At 36.7% G+C, this 21,897-nt stretch overlaps 1 protein-coding gene across 3 annotated transcripts; it reads left to right on the top strand.

Annotated features, from left to right (window-relative positions):
* Positions 1 to 2,420: 2,420 nt before the first annotated feature.
* On the top strand, positions 2,421 to 21,073 carry LOC117394219 (copine-3-like). Of its 3 annotated transcripts, XM_059020183.1 has the most exons (17): positions 3,027 to 3,134; positions 6,368 to 6,505; positions 6,756 to 6,935; positions 7,867 to 7,941; positions 8,133 to 8,204; positions 8,614 to 8,694; positions 9,280 to 9,369; positions 14,753 to 14,851; positions 16,157 to 16,243; positions 16,804 to 16,863; positions 17,342 to 17,475; positions 17,977 to 18,031; positions 18,124 to 18,175; positions 18,477 to 18,622; positions 18,966 to 19,202; positions 19,743 to 19,854; positions 20,328 to 20,462. In XM_059020183.1, the coding sequence occupies exons 1-16, from the start codon at positions 3,126 to 3,128 to the stop codon at positions 19,851 to 19,853; spliced, it is 1,626 nt and encodes a 541-aa protein (XP_058876166.1). In that variant the 5' UTR covers positions 3,027 to 3,125; the 3' UTR covers position 19,854; positions 20,328 to 20,462. The 3 variants fall into 3 exon arrangements, with proteins under 3 accessions (XP_033848194.2, XP_058876166.1, XP_058876165.1); XM_033992303.3 differs by lacking the exons at positions 3,027 to 3,134; positions 19,743 to 19,854 and adding an exon at positions 2,421 to 2,727 and having other exon boundaries at positions 20,328 to 21,073; XM_059020182.1 differs by lacking the exon at positions 19,743 to 19,854 and having other exon boundaries at positions 20,328 to 21,073.
* Positions 21,074 to 21,897: the final 824 nt, after the last annotated feature.

Here is a 21,897-nt window from a genome sequence, read left to right as displayed (position 1 = left end):
GTGCATGTCTCTTATTATTCCCATTCATAAATACCCAAACAGGAATCAATTTTGAGTAAAACCAGTACAGCGTGCACAAAAATATAACTCTTAAATCCTAATTTTTGAACACTGTAACTCAATTTAAACGTCAAGCCGTTACCTCTCATGCTGAACCGTCATGCACAAAAACCGAATGCGCACAATACAGAAGAAAGCGTTTTTTTATTATTATTTTCAAAAAAAAAACATATTCTAGCGTTATTTTAAGATGACTGTGAATGAGCCAGTAATCAATAAAATAGCAGTATATCCCAACATTTTAATAAATCAATTACCGGTATGTAACACGATTTGTTTGATTAAGAACTTGTTTTAGTTAATATTGAAACAAGTACTCAATATTTTAAATGTTAATACTGTAGCTAATTAGCCACAAAAACGTATTCAACATAGGCATCAATTGCATTTTTAATGAATGTTATAAAGTACAAAAGTTAATATGAAAACGTTTCTACAAAAAAAAACAAAAAAAAAAACTGAGCCCACGGTACAAATGCATTCAAACTCCTGTAGCTGCCTTTTTTGTTCTTTAATTTGCAAAACGTATTCTTTGGCAGCAGATTCGACATATTGTAAGGCTGCGTTCATCGACACGCAGACTTTGCTAAGTCTGCTCAGATCTGCGCAAAACCTGTCCAAATTCAACGTCTGCGTGAACTCAGCCGGAAAAGACGTCATCAGGTCACGCATCCACGGGCTGAAAAGTCTGCAGAGCCGCGCAGCTTCTCAAGAGGTCCTGCGCAGGAGCAGCCGCGGCGCAAAGCAATAGACGAGCGCCGGCTGACAAAGAAGTGTGTAGGCAACCAGATACAATCCTCACTCCATGTGCTACTGCCACCTAGTCAGGGGGTGTGAATCGCCTTCGAGTCATGCCATTAATTATTATTGTTATTTATTTCTTAGCTGACGCCCTTATCCAGGGCGACTTACAATTGTTACAAGATATCACATTATTTTTACATACAATAATGTGATATCTTGTAACAATTGTAAGTCGCCCTGGATAAGGGCGTCAACTAAAAAATAAATAATAATAATAATAATAATTAACACAATTATCTTATGAATGATTTGTAATACAAATTAAAATGATTTGACTCTTTTTCCACACAGTTATTATACTTTTCAAATATTCAGATATTTATTCTAAAGGTTTAAACAAGTAATAAATAAATAAATAATGCTAAACAATTGAAATGAACCTAAAACCGCTCTTGTTTTCAGCAGGTGTAATTGGTTATTGATGAAAGGCTATCAAGGACAGGGAATAACCTACTTTGAATTCAGGAGAATAAATCAGCTTTAATAACATAGATATGTGACCATATGTGCAAGTATTTGAACTATTTTTGTCCCAGATCAAAATACAAGTACTGTCTAACAACCCCTTTGTGAGAGGGCGGGGGGGAATCCTGCCCGTTTATACTCATTAATTTGTCTCACATCACAAAACATACGTTTATATTATCTATTTATAGCAGGGACTGTTTCTTCTATACCTTTTCTGATCATGCTGTAAATTGTGAAGGCGCAAATCATATGACGACTGAGAAATTTCCCAACTGAAAACAAAACAAAAAAAATCCCCTCCAAACAGTTCCTCACTCCCGGGCTCTACTTTCTCTTCTCCGCTTGAGATCACCCACAATACATTGCGCGCCAACGCCGCCTCGGTTTATTGGGGTTTTCGCTGGGTCCTAGTGTGGAGACTGCTTCTTCACTGTAAACCGTAGTGATTTTATAACAATTCTGTACTCTGCAGTAATACATTATTCAGAAACACAAGATTGACCACTGCTGCAGCGTGAGGGGGGCATTTCCCCGTTGTTGGAAAAGAAAGTGGCATGTCACCCACGTCCCCGGTGTAAATTGAGAAAGCAAAAAAATAAAACAAATGTAAAGAAAATATGAAATGCACTGTAAAATTAACATTAAACATCAGGAATGTTCTTTGTAAAGTAAATATATATATATTTTAATAACAAAGTTACCTATAGGATTAAACGTTTTCAAAGGTAATATTGACAGTTTGAGTGACTTTCAATGCAAGGCTGATTAGCATGTCATGGGGTATAACCCCTTACATCCCATATGGTCGGGATTTTACAACATAGAGAGAAAAATCATTTATTCTGCACAGTAGTTAGTGAAAACCACACGCTGTGCTCTTTGTGAGGTTGGGACACACATATGATGTGTATGATACGTATGACTCCTCTCATGTGTATGATAGGTAGTGCCCCCCCACCCCCGGAGACGAGTGTCCCGCTGAACAGTTTCCAAATGTTGGCAAGTATAAATAAGCCCTTGATTACTGCCTCGGGGCGAATCGGCTCAGGTAGTCTTTCTTGTAGTACTAGCTCCATTTAAAAACGTTTAAAGTTATTGGTATAGCTTTATGCATGTTGTTGTTTTTTAAATCATGTGTATAATCTAGCCTTTCTACAAATGGTGTCTATGGTTTTAATTTTAAACCAGATGTCAACACACGTCATTACAGTGCATGCTCAGTGAGTATGTTTGGGCAGGGCAGTAGTAATTTTCACCAGTCGAACTTGGTTGCATCTTTTTTTTTCAGCCAAATAAATACAGTACAATCTGTGTAGTATTTACAGGTGATTGCATAGTCTGGATTAATACACTGCATTTCATTCCTAAAAAACAGTCGCTAATCTGTCAACTCGGGTAAGCAATAACAGATTTTCTTTTGTTTTTAATATATATATATATATATATATATATATATATATATATATATATATATATATATATATATGTCATTCGTAAAACTGTGCCACACAATCGTAGTCATAATTTTATCACGAAAAAGACGGAAAATGCAATTTAATGGAAATAGTTTTGTGTAATTTGAGATTTAAAACGTCCAACGTTTTAGTTCAGATTTAACACGATTATGTAAAATATTGGTTGCTAAGTGTTTGGGTGTTGTTAGTACGGTGCTGTGTGTTACACACTGTGAGAGTAGGTTTTAACCAGGAAATACTAAGAAACGAAAGGTTCACAACATTATTAATATTTATTTGTGTCAGTTGGATTACCAGATTTATAACTTTAGATATCGGATGCATGGGGTGAGTATACACCATGTGCAAACTATATAATTTACTGGGCCTGGTGCAAAACTGTGAATAGACAGCGCCCACCCCGCTCTCAAAACAAACAAACAAAAAAAAAAAACCCGCACCGCTGCTGCAGCACAATCTAATTCTGAAAATAAATACATCCGCTGCAACATCTGAATCAGTCAAAAACTGTTATTTTTCTTCAACAAAACATTCTAACAAGAGAGTAATCAATCAAGTACCAGTATATCCAAACATTTTAATAAATCAATTATGTATGATTTTTTTTTTAATTAATAATAATGTAGTTAATATTGAAACATATAGCTTCAAATGTCACACAACGTATTAATCATAAGCATACTTTTTAAATTAATGTTATAAAGTACAAAAGTTAATATGAAAACGTTTAAAAAAAACAAAAACATGTGCATCTCAAAACCTAACCCACTGCATTCGTTACAAATCATAAGCGAAAACGTCATTCTATGAACACACTTAACAAATAAATATCCCAAAAGCATGTATTATTAGTTTTTTTAATATAGCGATTTGGGGATGCTGTTTGAACATTGTGATTATTTTTTATTTTTTATTTTTTAAGCAGGAAGTTCCAACCAGTAGATACATCATATGTAATAAACTATAACATTAATATTTTGTGTCAAATATATACAAAAAATGTCACTATACAGTGCAGACCATCAACTTAGTGACCAGAGTTGACACTCAAGTCAAACAGGTTTCAAGCTTAGCTGGCAGTAGTTATATGACTGCTTGGAAATTACTATTCAGCCTCTAAATCCATGTTACACGGCAAACCAACTGAGAAAATTAAGGAGTCTTTTGTACTTTACCAGAATTTTTACATGAGCATCAGCATTGATGATGCAAAAAAACAAGCGAGGACACGACTTCGGTGTCCTCATAGCTAGTTACGGCCATGCGGCCACGTTTGTTGCATTTTGCCAGTATTTGCATGTACAGTTGTAATGTATCTATTAATACAGTGAATTAGCAGTACAGCTAGGGCCAAAAGTTTTGCTTCTCCCTGTATAATTAAATAGTTTTGCTTCACAGGGTCGAATGAAGCCTGTGGAATAACGCTACGTTAACATATTGAATAGAAACGTAATATTTTGTATCCTTTCAAATGTATGCAATAATAACACAAACTGAGAAATAATGTCAGAATTTATTAATCTTTTTAGTAATTTATTTTCTCCCATTTTAAAAGTGGGCTTTTGATTGGCTGATTTGGCGCCACTGGTCTCCTCGTCTCCGCTGAATGTTTAATTGTCGTTTTTTTCTTCAGTTTATATATATATATATATATATATATATATATATATATATATATATACACACACACACATACAGTACACACACATACTTTTTAAATGACTAATACAGCTGTATTTTTTTTCTTTCTGCTTATTCATAGTAGTATGCATCTAGTAGCCTACACTGTGCTACACAAAATTGGAAGCGCCCTTTTCCCCGCTGTACACATGTTTCTTTTAGCAAAAAGTGAGAGGGCATTGCTTACCGTTGAGATACCAGTTATAACACTGACAGAAATACCATGGCCAACTAAGTTACTAAAGACTCAACTTGGGCTTTCTAAACAGCATCAACTTCTCCAGAAGCAGATGGAGACTGTGCTGGGGTATCTGGAGGAGTGGCCTCAATCGTTACTTCCGTTGTGTTGTGGGCTTTTTGTGTTTGTGTTTTTTTTATTTGTATTTGTATTTTTTTGGTTTGTATTTGTGTTTTTTGATTTGAAGTTGTGCTTTTGAATTTGTATTTGTGTTTTTTGATCTGTATTTGTGTTTTTCAAAAAAAAGATATATAGAGGCGTCTGGACCTCTTACTGTTCCACGTGTCCTGCAGTTAGGGCTATTAAACTCAGTTTAATTATAACATTGGAGCTTCCAATACTGAAGAGGTTGATGACTTTTTAAAAATGTGTATGTCCCATTTCACAAATTGTCCTATATCTGGAGAACGACTTATCTAATTGTCATGAAACTTGCTATTAACATTATTTAACATACTTTATTGAGAGAATATCATATTCTGAGGATAGGGGTGTCTGTCCATCTGTTTGTCACACATTTTTTAATATATTTGACAAACGGCATATCCAGTTGTCTTGAAACTTGGTGTTAACATGATTTAGCACAGAGCGGAGTGGAGCTCCTCGTTCTCTTCCTCTTTGAAACCGCTCGCTCCAATTTCCCCAGTCCACTCCGCTCCGGTGCTTCTAATTCTGCAGCCAGCTCCACTCATGCTCCCATCCACTGCTAGTGTAAATTATGGAGCGCCATTTGTGCCAAAACTATCGGGCCGTTAGTTTGTCAATTTGTTTGTCAATTCGTGAATTTGTCAATTTGTTTGTCAATTTGTTTGTCAATTTGTGAATTAGTCAATTTGTCCAGCAATTAGTCCATAAATTTGTCAATTCATTCAGTAATTCATAAACGTATTTGTTAATTCATCTAATAATTCATTAATTAATTTGTAAATTAATTAATACGAAAGGCTGTACGGACCTGCAAATTTCCAATCAACCAGACAAACTTCCCAACAAACAGACAAAATTCCAACTGTCAATCTCGCACTGTGCCGAAAACACTGCAACCTTTCTAACCAATGGGAGCACATACTAATATTTTAATCAACGAAAATCCAGCCTCACTCAAAACTGATTCAGCCAATAATATTTAGAAGGGCGTTTCAAAAGATATTCTATTTAACAAGATACTCGACTCCGCTGATTTTCAATGGAGACTCCGTCTCACTGCGCACAAAGCATTGTGGTATATAGAGAGTTCTGTGGAGAGTCAATGCAGGCGTACGAAATGTTGCTGTTTTTTTTTTTTCATGTCCCACAATCAGGATTGTTCACTGAAATATATACACTAATAAATAACTTTATGAGAAAGCTCCTTTTTAAATAGGCCTAGAGTTTTACTTGTATGGACTGAAGTTGAACTCTCCCTTGAAATCTGTTTGGCAGTACTGTACATTGTGAACGGTTAGAAAGCTGGAAAGAATGCCAAGTGCCTCCCTCCCCTTAAGGTGTGTTGGTGCTTTATATAATGGAAGCCAGAAGCAGTACTATAATTAAACAGCTCATTTATTTCACCATGCTGATACGAGTTTTGAATTTGCAGCCAGAGCAGTGGTTGTATTTTACTGATGTACTGAAGTGAGCTGTGTGTTTTGCTTCCTTGCAGTCCCAGATGGCAGCACAGTGTGTAACAAAGGTGGAGCTGAGTGTCTCCTGTAACAACCTCCTGGATAAAGATGTGGGCTCCAAGTCTGACCCTCTGTGTATGCTGCTCATGAACACGTCAGGAACGCAGTGGTTTGAGGTGAGGGGGGCAGCCTTCAAAACGTTTTGTAGGTGTAAAAAACAGCATGGTTTTGGCACACGACTGCTTTCTTATTTTTCTTTTTTTATTAAAAAGGTTTTAAAACATAAGAACATAAGAGCTTAATAATTCTGAATGAGAGGAGAAGACCATTTGGTCAATCCATGCTCTTCTGTTTCGTAGTTGCTGATTGATCCCAAGAAGATTACAGCAATGTAATGTTTTCCATTTTGTTGTTTTATCTTCCCAGGTGGGCCGCACAGAACAAGTTCAAAACTGTCTTAACCCGCAGTTTGCCAAGAAGTTTGTCATTGATTATTACTTTGAGTTGGTGCAGAAATTGAAGTTTGGTGTTTATGACATTGACAATAAAACGATTGACCTCAGCGATGATGACTTTCTTGGAGAAATTGAATGCACTGTGGGACAGGTAAGTAAATTGACCTGTACTGTACTTGCTGTGATGAACAGCAAGGGGAATGGATCTGCATTGTTATCTTTCACTTGACACTACTTTGGAGGCCTAGTATGTGGTCTTTCCTGTTATCTAAGCTAAAGCGAAGGCAGTTACAATACAAACAAAAATGTGTTCTTGAAACATTTCAATTGGGTTTAGACTTACTCACTGTACACCTGCTCCCTGTGCGTCAATTGTATACATTTGTCTGTGCTGCAATAATACTAGAAAAATACAATGACCTTAAAAGAATATTGTTGCAGACTACAAAGATGAATTTGTTTGACAGTATCGGGAGAGGAAAATAGAAAATACTGACTGGAGTACAAGCTTCAATATGATTAAATGTTATGATATGTTGCATATAGGACCTGTGGAGTAAACCAAGTTATATATTATCTAAATCAGTTTACTACACAGGCTTCTGGTTTGTTGGGCCTAATGAACCAGAGAATTGGTGGTAGTTGCTGGGATACCATAGCTTTATTTATTGTTGTGACTCGATTTATCTAGATGAAAACTGAAAACAAACAAATGTTCAGAAAGTAAAATTCAGCTATTCTACCAAATCAGAACAAATCCTCTTTCTTCAAAAATAAAGTTTCTTGTTATATAAACTCTCGAAAAATATGTAAAACAACGTGTGCTGGAAAACATTTAAGGATAATTGTGTTTTATAACATTACTTGACGCATATAAAAATGACATGTTTTTTTTTGCTTTTTAACTCTTCCATGACCCCTGACACAGCTGTAATATGTTGCTATTACATTGTATATTGTCTTTACTGTACTATATCTAAATTAGAGACACATTCTTTCATATTTCGCAATAATACCAAAGATATTCTTTGTTGTAGAATGCTGTCCTTAATTGAGTTTTACTGTTCTATTTCCTCTGTTAGATTGTGTCAAGCAAGAAACTGACTCGACCACTTGTTCTAAAGAATCAGAAGCCTGCAGGGAAAGGAACAATTTCGGTAAGCGTTCCTAATTACTAAGATTTTTATCCTGCTGGCAGCAGTATCTGCTATAAATGTTTGCTGTGTGTCTATTCATTATGAATGTCTGAGTTACACATTTTACCAAGTAATCTTCTGTATTACTTTGGGTGAATTGGTACATTGATGATGCTTGTCTTACCATGTCTGTGTATTTTATATTTCACCAGATTACTGCAGAGGAAATAAAGGACAACAGAGTGGTCAATTTCGAGGTGGAAGCCAGAAAACTTGATAATAAGGTAAACAAAAAAAAAGTTATAATTTTAGATTAAGGTATTGACTAGTATACTGACGGTTGCACCTCTTAACAGCTGCTGTGCCATACAGAGATACTCTAAGATGATTTGTTCAAAATACAGTGCTCCTCCTTTGTAACGCTGTAGTCGGGAGCCACAGTTGAGACCATGCTGTTTGTGTTCGCCTTATAACGAGAATACTCGTGTTAGTGTAATGGCATTATGGGTCAAATGGGAGCCATGACCGTACCGCCTTATAACCTGTTCTGCAGTATAAATGATTATTATTGGTCACGTGCAGTTGAACATCTACTGAACCACCAGCTTCTGGTTTTGCGCAGCACATTTCTTGCTAATAATGAAGATTAACATTATCATATTCTGTTCTAATAAAACTTGATGTAATATTTAGGATTTCTTCGGAAAATCAGACCCCTACTTGGAGTTCTACAAGCAAACTGACAGAGGATGGCAGCTGGCACATAGAACAGAAGTAAGGTTTCTCTTGTTTAGCTGATAAGGATGCAGTGTGGAGTAGTGGTTAGGGCTCTGGACTCCTGACCAGAGGGTCGTGGGTTCAGTCCCGGGGGGGGGACACTGCTGTTGTACCCTTGAGCAAGGTACTTTACCTAGATTGCTCCAGTAAAAACCCAACTGTATAAATGGGTAATTGTATGTAAAAATAATGTGATATCTTGTAATAATTGTAAGTCGCCCTGGATAAGGGCGTCTGCTAAGAAATGTAATAATAAAAAGATGGGCTGAGGTTACTGCAGCTTTAAGAAGGACAAGAACCAGGTGGATTTAAACAATATTGTGTGCCTCATGGAAACATTGTAATCACCTGCCTTGTAGGCACCACACAAGAGAAAGGCCAGTGTTATTGTATGCAGCTGCACACCCTCCAGACTTTGTCAAGTGACCAAGCTTTCCATCAAGTTTTTCCTTACAGATTCCTTATGCAAAATTGTAGAACTGCATTCTACAATTTATCTTCATTCTTATTTTTTTAGTTTTTTTTTTTTTAAACAGCTAGTGTAGGCTTCTACTTATATATTGTGTTTTTTTCATTTTGCAGGTCATCAAAAATAACCTGAACCCTGTTTGGAAACCATTCAAAATACCTATGCGGTCTCTTTGCAATGGCGACTTGGAGAAGCCCATTAAGGTTCATCCTATACCTCTATTAAATTCTTATTTATTTTGTACGGTGGCTTGATTTACTGCAGTGAAGCAGAATCTTGTACTTGCATGGCCACTTCTATAGGGTTGAGGGCGTTTGCCTCTTTTAATCACAAAATGTAAATACGATTTTTAAATACAGCCAAGTTATTTTATAGTCTTGGAGTAACTACTCTTGTTTAATTATCTAACTACTAGTGTGGGAAAACATGGAAGGACAGGTGATGTTGGAGAAAGCAGTTTACTAAAATAAAACTAATCTTTATTTTTTATCAGTAGGTGTAGCATGAAAAGCTAACAACCAAATATGTAGTAGTACTGAAATAAACCTACAGTTTATGAAAAACATTTCGCACCAGTGTAGACCTGTGCAAGCTGGATGTCCAGTAGGTGTGATAACCAGCATACCCTTGGTGCTGTAAATGGGGCCGTTGAGATTTTCAAACGCTGTCATTAGGGGTGGAGACCCCACCAGACCATGGAATATAAACGAGAACTACAACTCATTTTAGCATTAAAAAGGACTTGATGACCGTTTGTCATTGAATAGTTTATTTTGGTATTACTACATATACTGTGCCACCATTGAGTGTTATATAGTGGATGAAATAAATACAATGAAGTTAGGTACAAAAGCACTTGCAAAACCTGACCTGTGCCACGTATTCCTTCATTTTACTAAATCAATGCTATGATACTACACTCAAGTTGTCGTTATAAGAACGATGCTTGTTTTTCTCTAATAACTTCTAACGACGATGAAGTACTGCCAAGGTTGCTGATAACAACTAACTACTCAAGTTGTCTGTATTACAGGTTATTATGAGCACATATCAGTACCTGACTGTGTGTCTGTCATTAGGACTCTGTTACAACAATAATGCAGTATAAACATGATTTACTAAAGACTGATTTTCGCTTTTATGAAACGCTTTTCTTATAAAGAAGCTGTGATCCCCAAAGAACAAGTGAGTTTCTATATGTGAGTGCCACCCACATCCGATGGATGCTGTGAAGGAGAAGGAGCTCAGCTGTGCTGATACAGCCCACACCAGATAAAGTGCCTTCAAGTGTGTTATAGTGCTTATAAAACAGAGTATCAATTAATAATGAGATCCGGACATTTGCGGTGAGACAATAGCACGGGTTGGAATCCTTTCCTTACATTAAAGTATACAGAGCTAACAAAATTGCCATCGTTGCTTAGAGCACACGTTTCCCTATGTGAAAGATGCTGATTTTTTTTCTAAGCTATTAGTGAAGAGAAATGATCGATCACTCTGTGCTACAATGCTGCACTTCCTTTTCACTGTAATCTACAGGGGTGTTCAACCTTTGTTTGTCACTGTACCCCTTCTGTCGGGAGGTTTCAGCTCAAGTACCCCTTTACAATTTCCGCTCGCTGAATGGTACCACAGTTGCAATAAAAGGCAGAATAATCTGGTTAACACATTTCTTTTTTTCCCCCGTTTATTTAATATATAATTTTACACAACAGTCTGGGACTGACAAATTGCTGAGACAGAAAACCAAACAGTAGGCTTCATTCTTAAAACTTAATTACATGTCTTTGGATGCAAATAATTAAAAGGCAGTGTTTAGGAATCTTTGGAAACACTTGTAATCGCTTTCTATTGCGCAAAGTCATTATAAATAATACAAAATAGTCTGCACTGTAAATGTTTATCACGTTACTATTTACTTCCCACCTCAGCATAATTGTGTGCCATTTCAAATGTTTACAATATCAAAAACATGAACCTCAAGGTAAAACTAGAATTACTACCAATACACTTTTTTTTTTTTTTTTTTTTTTTAATCAAAGCCAGCATAAAATGATGCAAAGGGACTCTGTATAACTTTCTGTCGCTTTGCACTTTCTGACTTGTGTTTTCCTTGTGCAAGTAAGAAATGCATGAAACCGTAAACATGCTCAACCAGCCGCTATTGCGATTTAATAAAATGCAGCCGCGGTAATAAACAAAACCTGTCAAATATGAGTATTGTGATGACTATTTATATTTAGCGGAGCATTTATACATTAAAAATGTAATAACACTGTGCTTCACTGATACAAGTTGAAAACAGCAAAGATCATGAGCAGCACAGAACACTCTCCAGGCACAATCGCCAGGCGCCTGAGTGCCGGTGGAAAATGTGGACGTGATAGATTCTGTCTCCCCCACCCCCCATTAGCGGTTCACTTTGAGCTGCTAAACAAAGATTAAATAAGCAAACACAGTGGTTTAGAGAATATATAATACCGTTAAATTATCATTATCATTATTGTCTCTTACTTTCATTTTGTTGTGCATTTCTGAGTCACCCTGCGTATCCCCTATGACCCTTAGAAGTACCTCCAGGAGTACACTTACCCCCAGTTGAAAACCCCTGACGCTGTCGACTTTGGAAACACGCGAGTCACAGAAATAGCAGCGTTAGGTAACTGGGAAGGTGAACCAATGTGTGAAGCTTCTGGGAAAGGAAATAAATGTACGGCAGGGCCGGATTTAAGTATATTTGCCCCGGGACATTAGAGCAGAAGAGACCACACCCCCCCCTCCCATAAAATAATGAACGTAAAAAAAAAAAAACTGATTTAAAACCCAGCGACCAAAATATAGTTGCCTAAAACCAATTTAAAAAACAATATACAATGTTTCTATGCATTCTTATTACATGGCAATACAGTGCACTCGGAAAGCAATATGAAAATGTTCTCCTTCTGATTTCGCCCTTGCAAAGTCTTTGATATCAGAGAAATTCAACTTTCTCAGAGTGTCACATTCCATGGACATGATTGCAAGGCAGTTGAGACGATCCTGGCTCGTGATGGCTCTCAGTTCATTCTTTATAAGTCCCATACGAGAGAATGAACGTTCACCGGAGAAGTTAGTGCACATCAAGGGAAGGTAAATACGCAAAGCCATGGCAACATTTGGAAATGTGGAAATCACAGGGGCATTTAAAATGAGGCGAAGGAGGTCAGACGCTGTCCTTCTCTTTACCCACAACAAGCTGACATGTCTTGAAACTCGGTCAGAAAGACAAACACGTTGTGTACATTGACATAGGCTTCTGTTCAGAGCTGGCAATGCGTTGAAAGGGTATCCAGGATTTTTACTAAAGTCTCAATGCGAAATTTGTCTCTGCCATGGAGACTCGCTTCAGTGTGACTTGGTCCATCTTGCAGAGCACTTGGCAGTCGTCTCTCCTGTCACATTACATTCCGGTAGGTCTACACAACTTCTAATTGTATGGCGCGTTCTTCATAGTCATCAAAATCATTACTAATGTTTAAGATATGATTTTAGAGATGCCAGTAATTTAACCACCAGTGACAGTTCGATGACATCTGTTTGGACCGACTTAATTGTTGCATTAAATCTCTCCAGGATTGTATCCTACAAGTCAGCTAGAATGTTTCTTTCGTTTAGCTGCGCTGCTCATTCTCTTCATACTTGACATTGACATTCGGCCTACTACAGTATAAAAAAATTCTACGTCGTTCGTGGTTGCATCAATTTGACGTGAAAGGTGCCGGCCCACCCCCAAATAAGGTCATGTTTTAGGTAATTCTTTTTGGTTTTTGCCATTTTTTTTATTTTATTTTTTTATTTTTGTTCTTTTTATGTTTTTTTTTTGGTTTTGTGGGTTTCTTTAATTTGAGATACGTGGCTACTGTAGTGATCCAGCAATGGGGTTGCTAAATAAAAGCACCCCAGGGTCAAAATATTGGATCCAAACATAGCCCTGGACCTTCCCCTGGATGAAAGCGGAGGCCATGCAAAGTTTGGTTCCACTGGCTCCTGCGGGGTCCGAATGCATAAAGGAACAGACAGACACACAAACTTTCTTCTTTATATATTAAGATATACGCTCAGGAAGAGCCATAGTATTAAAAAAATATATATTCAGATTTTGTTTTTTTTCTTCATAATTTCCAAGAACTCGAACTCCCAGGAGCAACCTGCATGTGTTCAATGTCCACTGTGATTCTTTGTGACGGAAAGTGCAGCATTGAAAAGATGTTCAGTTGTTTTATTCACGCATAGATATGAAAATAAAGATCTACAAAGTCATGGTACGATATACAAGGTGAGATTTACTATGTAACAATCAACCTTTGACCAAAACGCCAACACGGTAATCCCAGAATCAGAATATGTTACTACCACAAACCCATTAAATAATACTGTAAAAGGTGAAAGGCAGATTGACAGCAAAAATAGGATTGCTAGGTTCTTTGCTTGCAAAACATTTGATTTCCAAACCACATACAAGCACCACACAGAACTTTGATCCTTGTTATCTAAGTAGTTTTATAACCACCTGTAAAACATGGTGAATAGCGGCAGACCTGTGAACATCGAGCAAGGCTGGAAAAGAAACAGAATGCGTGAGGCACAGGTAAGAGTCACACAGTAAAAGAAAACAAAACCTTAGCATGACCGCTGACCGATATCAGCATGCACATAGATGCAATGAAGCAATAGCAATCAGGCAATACAAAACAACGTCCCGTATTAATAGTCCTGTAAAACCGTTCTCAAAAAATTGTACAACAGCAAAAAAAAAAAAAAAAAAAAAACATATTGGTAGCAAAAGCACCAAAAAATCAAAATGTATTTGTAGTCCATCCCAGGAAAAACTAAGTAAAAAATATCAAAGGAAACAAAAACATCCGCGGTCAAAATGATAATAAATCAGCAAACCTGTACACATTTTAAATATCCCGCAGAAAGAACCCCAAACAGGAAAGAGGCCGTTCCATAGTGTATTAGTGCAGGGTTTAAAAAGGTCAAGGTCCCCCACCACATTTAAAGGGGCAACGTTTCCTAAAAACAGCTCTTAAAAGGGGAAAAGCAAACACATTTAACTTATTTTATTTTAAACAACGAATTTTGAATGCCTGGCCAGGCTAAAAGTGGTGCACTCCTATGGACCACTAAATATTCATTTTGTGTGACAGGTGTCACAACTGCAATTTGTTAACTCTATGTACTTTAAGAGGTTTTTATAAGCCTATTTTATAAGTGTCTATTCCCTCATACACTGTACTTATCATAATGCTGCCATTTATTTTGAAAGAAATAATCGGTTAACATGCATTGTGAAAACTTTGCATTTAACGACATCTCTATAGGAAAATTTCAGTCTGAATCTGTTTGCTGTGTGTGTTTGTGTTTTTAACAGTGTTATCCAAGCAGCTTTAGCTAATCACATTGTACTTGCACGGCACCCATAGTGTAACAGGTACCTAAGCATGTGAGAGCATGCAGTTGTCATTTGCTGCATATACATTTCTGTAAAGATGCATCTTTTTTTATCTTTTTATTTTGCCCTAACTAAAAGTTTGTGCTTTCCAGGTGGAGTGCTATGATTATGATAATGATGGCTCACATGATCTGATTGGAATTTTTGAGACTAACCTATCAAAACTGCAAGAAGCTTCACGAACTACACCAGTAAGTCTACAATCGCCACAGACGCAATGTTTGCTCAGAAGTTTCGTCCAATTCATTTAATTTGAGATAGCCTGCCATGATACTTTACCATCCAGCTGTGGAGATTAGTAACTTTCCTTAAGTGTTGCATAAAAAAGAATTGCATAACTAGCGTTTACAAGGCCTTAAATAGCAAAGTAATTAGAAACCCCTGTGCTGTACAGTGCTCTTAAATAGCAAAGTAATTAGAAACCCCTGTGCTGCACAGTGCTCTTAGACAGCAAAGTAATTAGAAACCCCTGTGCTGCACAGTGCTCTTAAATAGCAAAGTAATTAGAAACCCCTGTGCTGCACAGTGCTCTTAAATAGCAAAGTAATTAGAAACCCCTGTGCTGTACAGTGCTCTTAGACAGCAAAGTAATTAGAAACCCCTGTGCTGCACAGTGCTCTTAAATAGCAAAGTAATTAGAAACACCTGTGCTGCACAGTGCTCTTAAATAGCAAAGTAATTAGAAACTCATGTGCTGCAAAGTGCTCTTAAATAGCAAAGTAATTAGAAACCCCTGTGCTGTACAGTGCTCTTAAATAGCAAAGTAATTAGAAACCCCTGTGCTGTACAGTGCTCTTAAATAGCAAAGTAATTAGAAACCCATGTGCTGCACAGTGCTCTTAAATAGCAAAGTAATTAGAAACACCTGTGCTGCACAGTGCTCTTAAATAGCAAAATAATTAGAAACCCCTGTGCTGTACAGTGCTCTTAAATACTAAAGTAATTAGAAACCCCTGTGCTGTACAGTGCTCTTAAATACTAAAGTAATTAGAAACCTGTGCTGTACAGTGCTCTTAAATAGCAAAGTAATTAGAAACCTGTGCTGTACAGTGCTCTTAAATAGGCAATAGTACTGTGTTTTCACCATATCAGTGTTATGTTATTTATATGAACAGTATGTGTGTCCAGGGAATACAGATAAGGACCTGAATCCACTTTTTCAAAAGGTCACAGTCTGTATTGTATAATAATAACTGAACCAGAAACCTTGAACCCATATCCTGCAAAAAAAGAAGTTAAAGGCTTTCTCAATCAGTGGAAGTGGCTCCATACATTATGCACGTATCAGTTGGTAGTTTTAAACTGACAGGCGTGGTAGCACCTTGACTTTCCCAATGTGCTGGTGGATCAATAATCCTATGAGCAATCGTATGACCTTCTGCTAGTGCCGATGTGTTACTTCAATCCTCTCTTTGTCTTTTAAGATATTTGAATTGTACCACAAACCCTTTGTTAAGCCCTACTGTTGACCAGTTGATTTACATTTTTTTATGCAGGCTGAATTTGAATGTATTAACATGAAGAAGAAGCAGAAGAAGAAACACTACAAAAATTCTGGAGTCGTGAGTGTCAAATCTTGCCAGGTGTGTACATGACAGCGGGTTGTTTTCCCTTTGTCCTTAATTCCACCCTGGAGTCATTTAAATGAGTATGTGCTTCAAGTGTGTACAAAGCAGAGAACCAAACAAGTGGCTCTGTTATATTTCCAGACTCCTGCACAAACTGGTTCTATCTCAGGGTCTGCGGACTTTACTGTAGTTACTCTTTTTGGTAGTGTGCGGAATAACTGGTGATTAAAGACCCCAGACACTATTGATACTGTAAGTCCAGGGCAGGACTACCAGACACCCTGAATGCTTTGCGTAACCTTTGGACAGGAAATAATGTATTTCTTCATGCAGTGTTTCTTATAGATAATGTCTCTTTGTTCTGTCTTTGGTTCTATCATATATAACTGTGTATAACATGTTGCTGTAATATTTAATCACAAGTTCCATAACTGATTACTGGTTACTGAATGGTTTGTGTTATTATACTATCGTTATCTTGGCAGTAAACACATAAGATCAATGCAATCTTACAAGCAAAATGCAAAATAAAACAATTGTGTTCATGTTGCTTAAGATACCTTAATCTTTTACAGGTTGTGAAGGAGTATACATTCTTAGATTACATCATGGGTGGATGCCAGATTAATTTTACTGTGAGTACCGATTTTCAATAGATGAATATTTAAACCAATGAATTTGAAACTAATAGTTTTTTTTGTTTTTTTTTAACTGAAAAATATAATTTACCATATGAACAACATTAAAAGCAGCACACTTTCCATAAGTTTATAATAACTGAACAGCAGTGTGGAGTAGTGGTTAGGGCTCTGGACTCTTGACCGGAGGGTTGTGGGTTCAAACCCTAGTGGGGGACACTGCTGTTGTACCCTTGAGCAAGGTACTTTACCTAGATTGCTCCAGTAAAAACCCAACTGTATAAATGGGTAATTGTATGTAAAAAAATAATGCGTAAAAAAATGTAATTGTATGTAAAAATAATGTGATATCTTGTAAGAATTGTAAGTCGTCCTGGATAAGGGTGTCTGCTAATAAGTGAATACTGCACCATATTACCAGAAAAGATCCCTTGTGTTACAGGATTTCAGAGCAAATTGTATTTCTGTTTATTAGGTTGGAATAGATTTCACTGGGTCTAATGGGGACCCTCGGTCACCAGAGTCCCTTCACTACATTAGTCCTCAGGGATTTAATGAATATCTCATGGCCATCTGGTCTGTTGGGTTGGTGATTCAGGATTATGATAGGTAAGTACATACATTACTGTTCTGACATTTACTGTATTTGTAGATATTTATTTATTTTCTTTTGCCCCCTTAATAACGTCACTAAATAGATCATGTTTAAGGCCTAAGTGTAAATATACACTGTTTATATTAAAAACGAGATTAAAGTTTTTTTCCTTATTCATTATAAATTTTCCTGTAGCACCCTCTGCTGGAAGTTATTAGGAAATGCTTCCCTGTTGGAAACTGTATTGCTCGTCTTTAACAGTGTGTTAATGTACTGTATAGCGCGCGTATAGTCATTTATTTACGTCTAACGATTTAAAAAAAAAATATATATATATATATATATAGAGAGAGAGAGAGAGAGAGAGAGATTTTTTTTTTTTTTTAAATCGCTAGATGTAAATAAATGACTGTCTATCTATATATATATATATATATATATATATATATATATATATATATATATATATATATATATATATATAATACAGTGTATACAAATTATTCTTTTAATAGTGACAAAATGTTCCCTGCTTTTGGGTTTGGTGCCCAGATACCACCATCTTGGCAGGTAAATATATGTCATTTTACACTTACTCTGTATTATTTTGTGTTCTATGTTTTATTTGCTGATGTGTATTTACCACTGTGGTCTGTTTGCAGGTATCACATGAGTTTCCATTAAACTTCAATCCAGCCAACCCATTCTGTGCAGGTAGGAGTATAAGATGTGTATCAATGTGCATTTATTTAAATAATACAAATAAAGCAATCCAAATTCACAGTGGTTTTTAAATTGTTATTTTGTGTTAAAATGTGTCTGATTTTACTACACTCTTCCATAATTTAGCCTTTGTACAATCTACTTCATTAACATTTACTAAAGTTTGCTTTAGTTGCTCAGACATACAGCACAATAAGCTTCTTCCACCACATCACCCAGTGACCAGACTTCCAGCACACCTTGCAGCCTCTTAGACGGATGCCTTGTTAAATTCTCTTTTCTTCCAATCTAGGGATACAGGGAGTAGTGGATGCTTACAGAGTCTGCCTTCCTCAAGTGAAGCTGTATGGACCAACTAATTTCTCTCCAATAATAAACCACGTTGCCAAGTTTGCTTCAGAAGCAGCACAACAGAACTCTGCAGCCAAGGCTGCCACTGTAAGTATCTGCTCTATTGTAGGTATTGCAAACATACCAGCGCATGGGATTATGGGAGACTCATTCTGTGTATTTAAGGTTTTTTACCCTCCTTGTGCGGCTTTTCTACAAATAACAGAGCTCAGCACATTGATGGGTTAGCAGTGGGGACATGTTTATTACACACCTTGATGTATTGGTTAGATATGTGTTAGATAGCGAGGATGTGGCTGCACAAGCATTATTTTAAACTCTGGCATTCTGTTACTGCACAGTTAATATCATACACCTCTGTTGGTACTTATCATTGTAATGCACTGTATTCAAAACTACAGTCATTTCCTTTTTTTTTCCCTACACATAGCAATATTTTGTCCTCCTGATCATTACTGATGGAGTAATAACAGACTTGGATGAAACCAGGAATGCTATTGTAAACGCTTCGAGGCTTCCCATGTCAGTCATCATTGTTGGTGTGGGAGGAGCAGACTTCAGTGCCATGGAGTTTCTGGACGGAGACGACGGGACTCTCAGATCACCCACTGGCCAACCAGCTATCCGAGATATTGTGCAGTTTGTGCCTTTCCGGAAATTCCAAAATGTGAGTACTAAAATAATCACTGAGCTGTCACTGACTGAAGTTTCATCTACCTTACCGTCTACTTTCTTCTATAGGATCAGGAATCCCGGTGTTATACTGGCTTTTTCTGGTCTGATATAGTATCTGCGGCAATCTAGCTTGTATTCTACACATAAGCGTAAATCACTAGCCTGTGGCTATTACAAGTAATACTGTTACCAGACGTTAGACATGCATAAGAATGAACTTTGTTAAGCACACCAGAATTCTACTGAGTCAAAGACACAACGGGGGGGTGAGTAATTTAGCAATTTCTCAGTTCTTTGCCCACAGCATCTTTTTAGTAATATGTAGGGTTACTGCAACAGTATTGCAAATATTTGATTTTAATGTCAAAAACTTTTTATGCCACCCACAAGCAACATGTTTGAAACAATTATTTCAGAATATTTGCGTGCTGCACATTACATCAAAACATGTCCATAGATGATCTTTATGGGTCATGGAAATCATTTGTATTTTTAAAGCTTCAGTTTTCGTTATCTTTGGATGTCATTGCAGGCCCCCAAAGAAGCTCTTGCCCAATGTGTATTGGCAGAATTGCCTCAGCAAGTAACATCCTACTTCAGCATGACTAAACTGCAGCCTCCCAATGACCCCAATCAAGCATGATGTACGGGGAAGCATTACTTTTTATATACAGTCAACGCAGGATTTCAAACTTACCGCATGCTAAATCACAGAAGTATGCTAAATCACAGAAGTATACTAACTTATTGTAAAGACCATGGTTAACTGAAAACCATGCACATTTACCATTATTATTATTATTATTATTTATTTCTTAGCAGACGCCCTTATCCAGGGCGACTTACAATTGTTACAAGATTTCACATTATACATTATTTCACATTATACAGATATCACATTATTTATTTATTTTTACATACAATTACCCATTTATACAGTTGGGTTTTTACTGGAGCAATGTAGGTAAAGTACCTTGCTCAAGGGTACAACAGCAGTGTCCCCCACTGGGGACTGAACCCACAACCCTCCGGTCAAGAGTCCAGAGCCCTAACCACTACTCCACACTGCTTACCATAAGTGACAAAGCTCACTAAAAATGTTTGTATTCCATTGCAGGCTCCGAAAGAAGCGCTTGCTCAATGTGTATTAGCAGAAGTGCCTCAGCAAGTGACGTCCTATTTCAACACGAACAACCTCCGTCCTCCCAATGACCCTACCCCTGCTGCAAGTTCATGAGGAAGCACGACTCTTATTACCCGCAGAGCAAACAAACACATATTCATAACATGTATGGCTGTTTTTCTGAGTACTCACAACTCATTTTCTTATTACTCGTATTGGGGCGGGTGGGGACAAAAAAATCTATGTAAATAATGCTTGGAATTAGCTACTGGTTCTAATAAGATAGTGACAACTGTCAATCTCAAATCTGGAGCCAATCCAGGGGGGGAAGGAGGAGGGAAATTAGCACGCAGTCTAAGTGGTTGAATTCTGTCATACATACTCTTTCTAAAAACATATTATTTTAAAGAAAGTTTTTTATTTATTTTTTTAGTTCATATTAGGTTTATTTAACCCTTGTTTAACCCATGTGCCTATAAAATAACTTTGCGCACACACACACATGCTAGTGTACATAAAGTCAGATTATTATTTTTAATTTTTTTTGGTAAAGATATTTTCCACGCCTATTTTTTTCATGAGTTGTGTGCTTTGTTTGAAAGGCAACACATTGTCTTTTCATCCCTTATTTTTTACATCAACATAGATGCATCTTATCACAAGTACATGTTTTAGAAAACATGTGTGTTTGTGCATTTTTTAGGTTACATATTCAATAAGCACCCATTAACCCAATATTTTTTTAAAAAAAAAAATCCCAAATGACACTCAAATATAAATAGTATGTCTTCTCTTAGTTTATCTTCTCTGATTGATCTTATCATACTTTACTGTGCACTGAAGCACACCCCTCCAATAACAACAATAGCTAGTAAAAAAACACAAATAAATAAATATATCTTGAAGATTTGCAATCTGCTCTAAGTGGTCTCCATTTTAATGTCCTGCATTAATCGCCACACCCATCACAGATACCTCATATAATTTGGTAGTACATGTTAATAAATCTTGCTCAACAAAAGTAAAATTGACACATTAGAACTTGAAAACGATAAAAAAAAGTGCAATAAACAGTAAAGCACTGTATGGTCCCTTTCTGAGTGAAGATCAGTACCATAAATACATTTTATGAACATTGTTAGCCCTGCCCACTTCCGCTGATGTCACCCGAGCGTCTGAATAAGTATTGGTTTTCATGTACGATTATGAGTACTGCAATGGGTTTTTTGCACACACATAATTCATAGTGTAATCCACGTTCAACAATCACAAAACATGCATGCAATTTTGCTGATTAAATCATATTTGTGATAGTTTTGTTTTAAAATATAAACTGCGCATTTTGTATATTATGTGTTTTAAGTGCCAATTAGTATAGAAAACTACTTTGTAATGCTTAAGGGTGGTTTGTGATTGGATATTCATATCTACAAAACCTGGACTCAAGTGTTAAATCATTGGGCTGCTTGTATAGTATGCCAATTTGCTAGCATAGTTTACAGAAACAAATGTAAACATCTGTAAAACGAATGTTAAATAAAGACTACCAGTAATAATATCAAAA

This window comes from Acipenser ruthenus, chromosome 3 (assembly GCF_902713425.1).
Source record: "Acipenser ruthenus chromosome 3, fAciRut3.2 maternal haplotype, whole genome shotgun sequence".
Lineage (NCBI taxonomy): Eukaryota > Metazoa > Chordata > Actinopteri > Acipenseriformes > Acipenseridae > Acipenser > Acipenser ruthenus.
The sequence above is the reverse complement of the archived record's forward strand: the minus strand, read 5'-3'. Positions and strand labels throughout refer to the sequence as shown.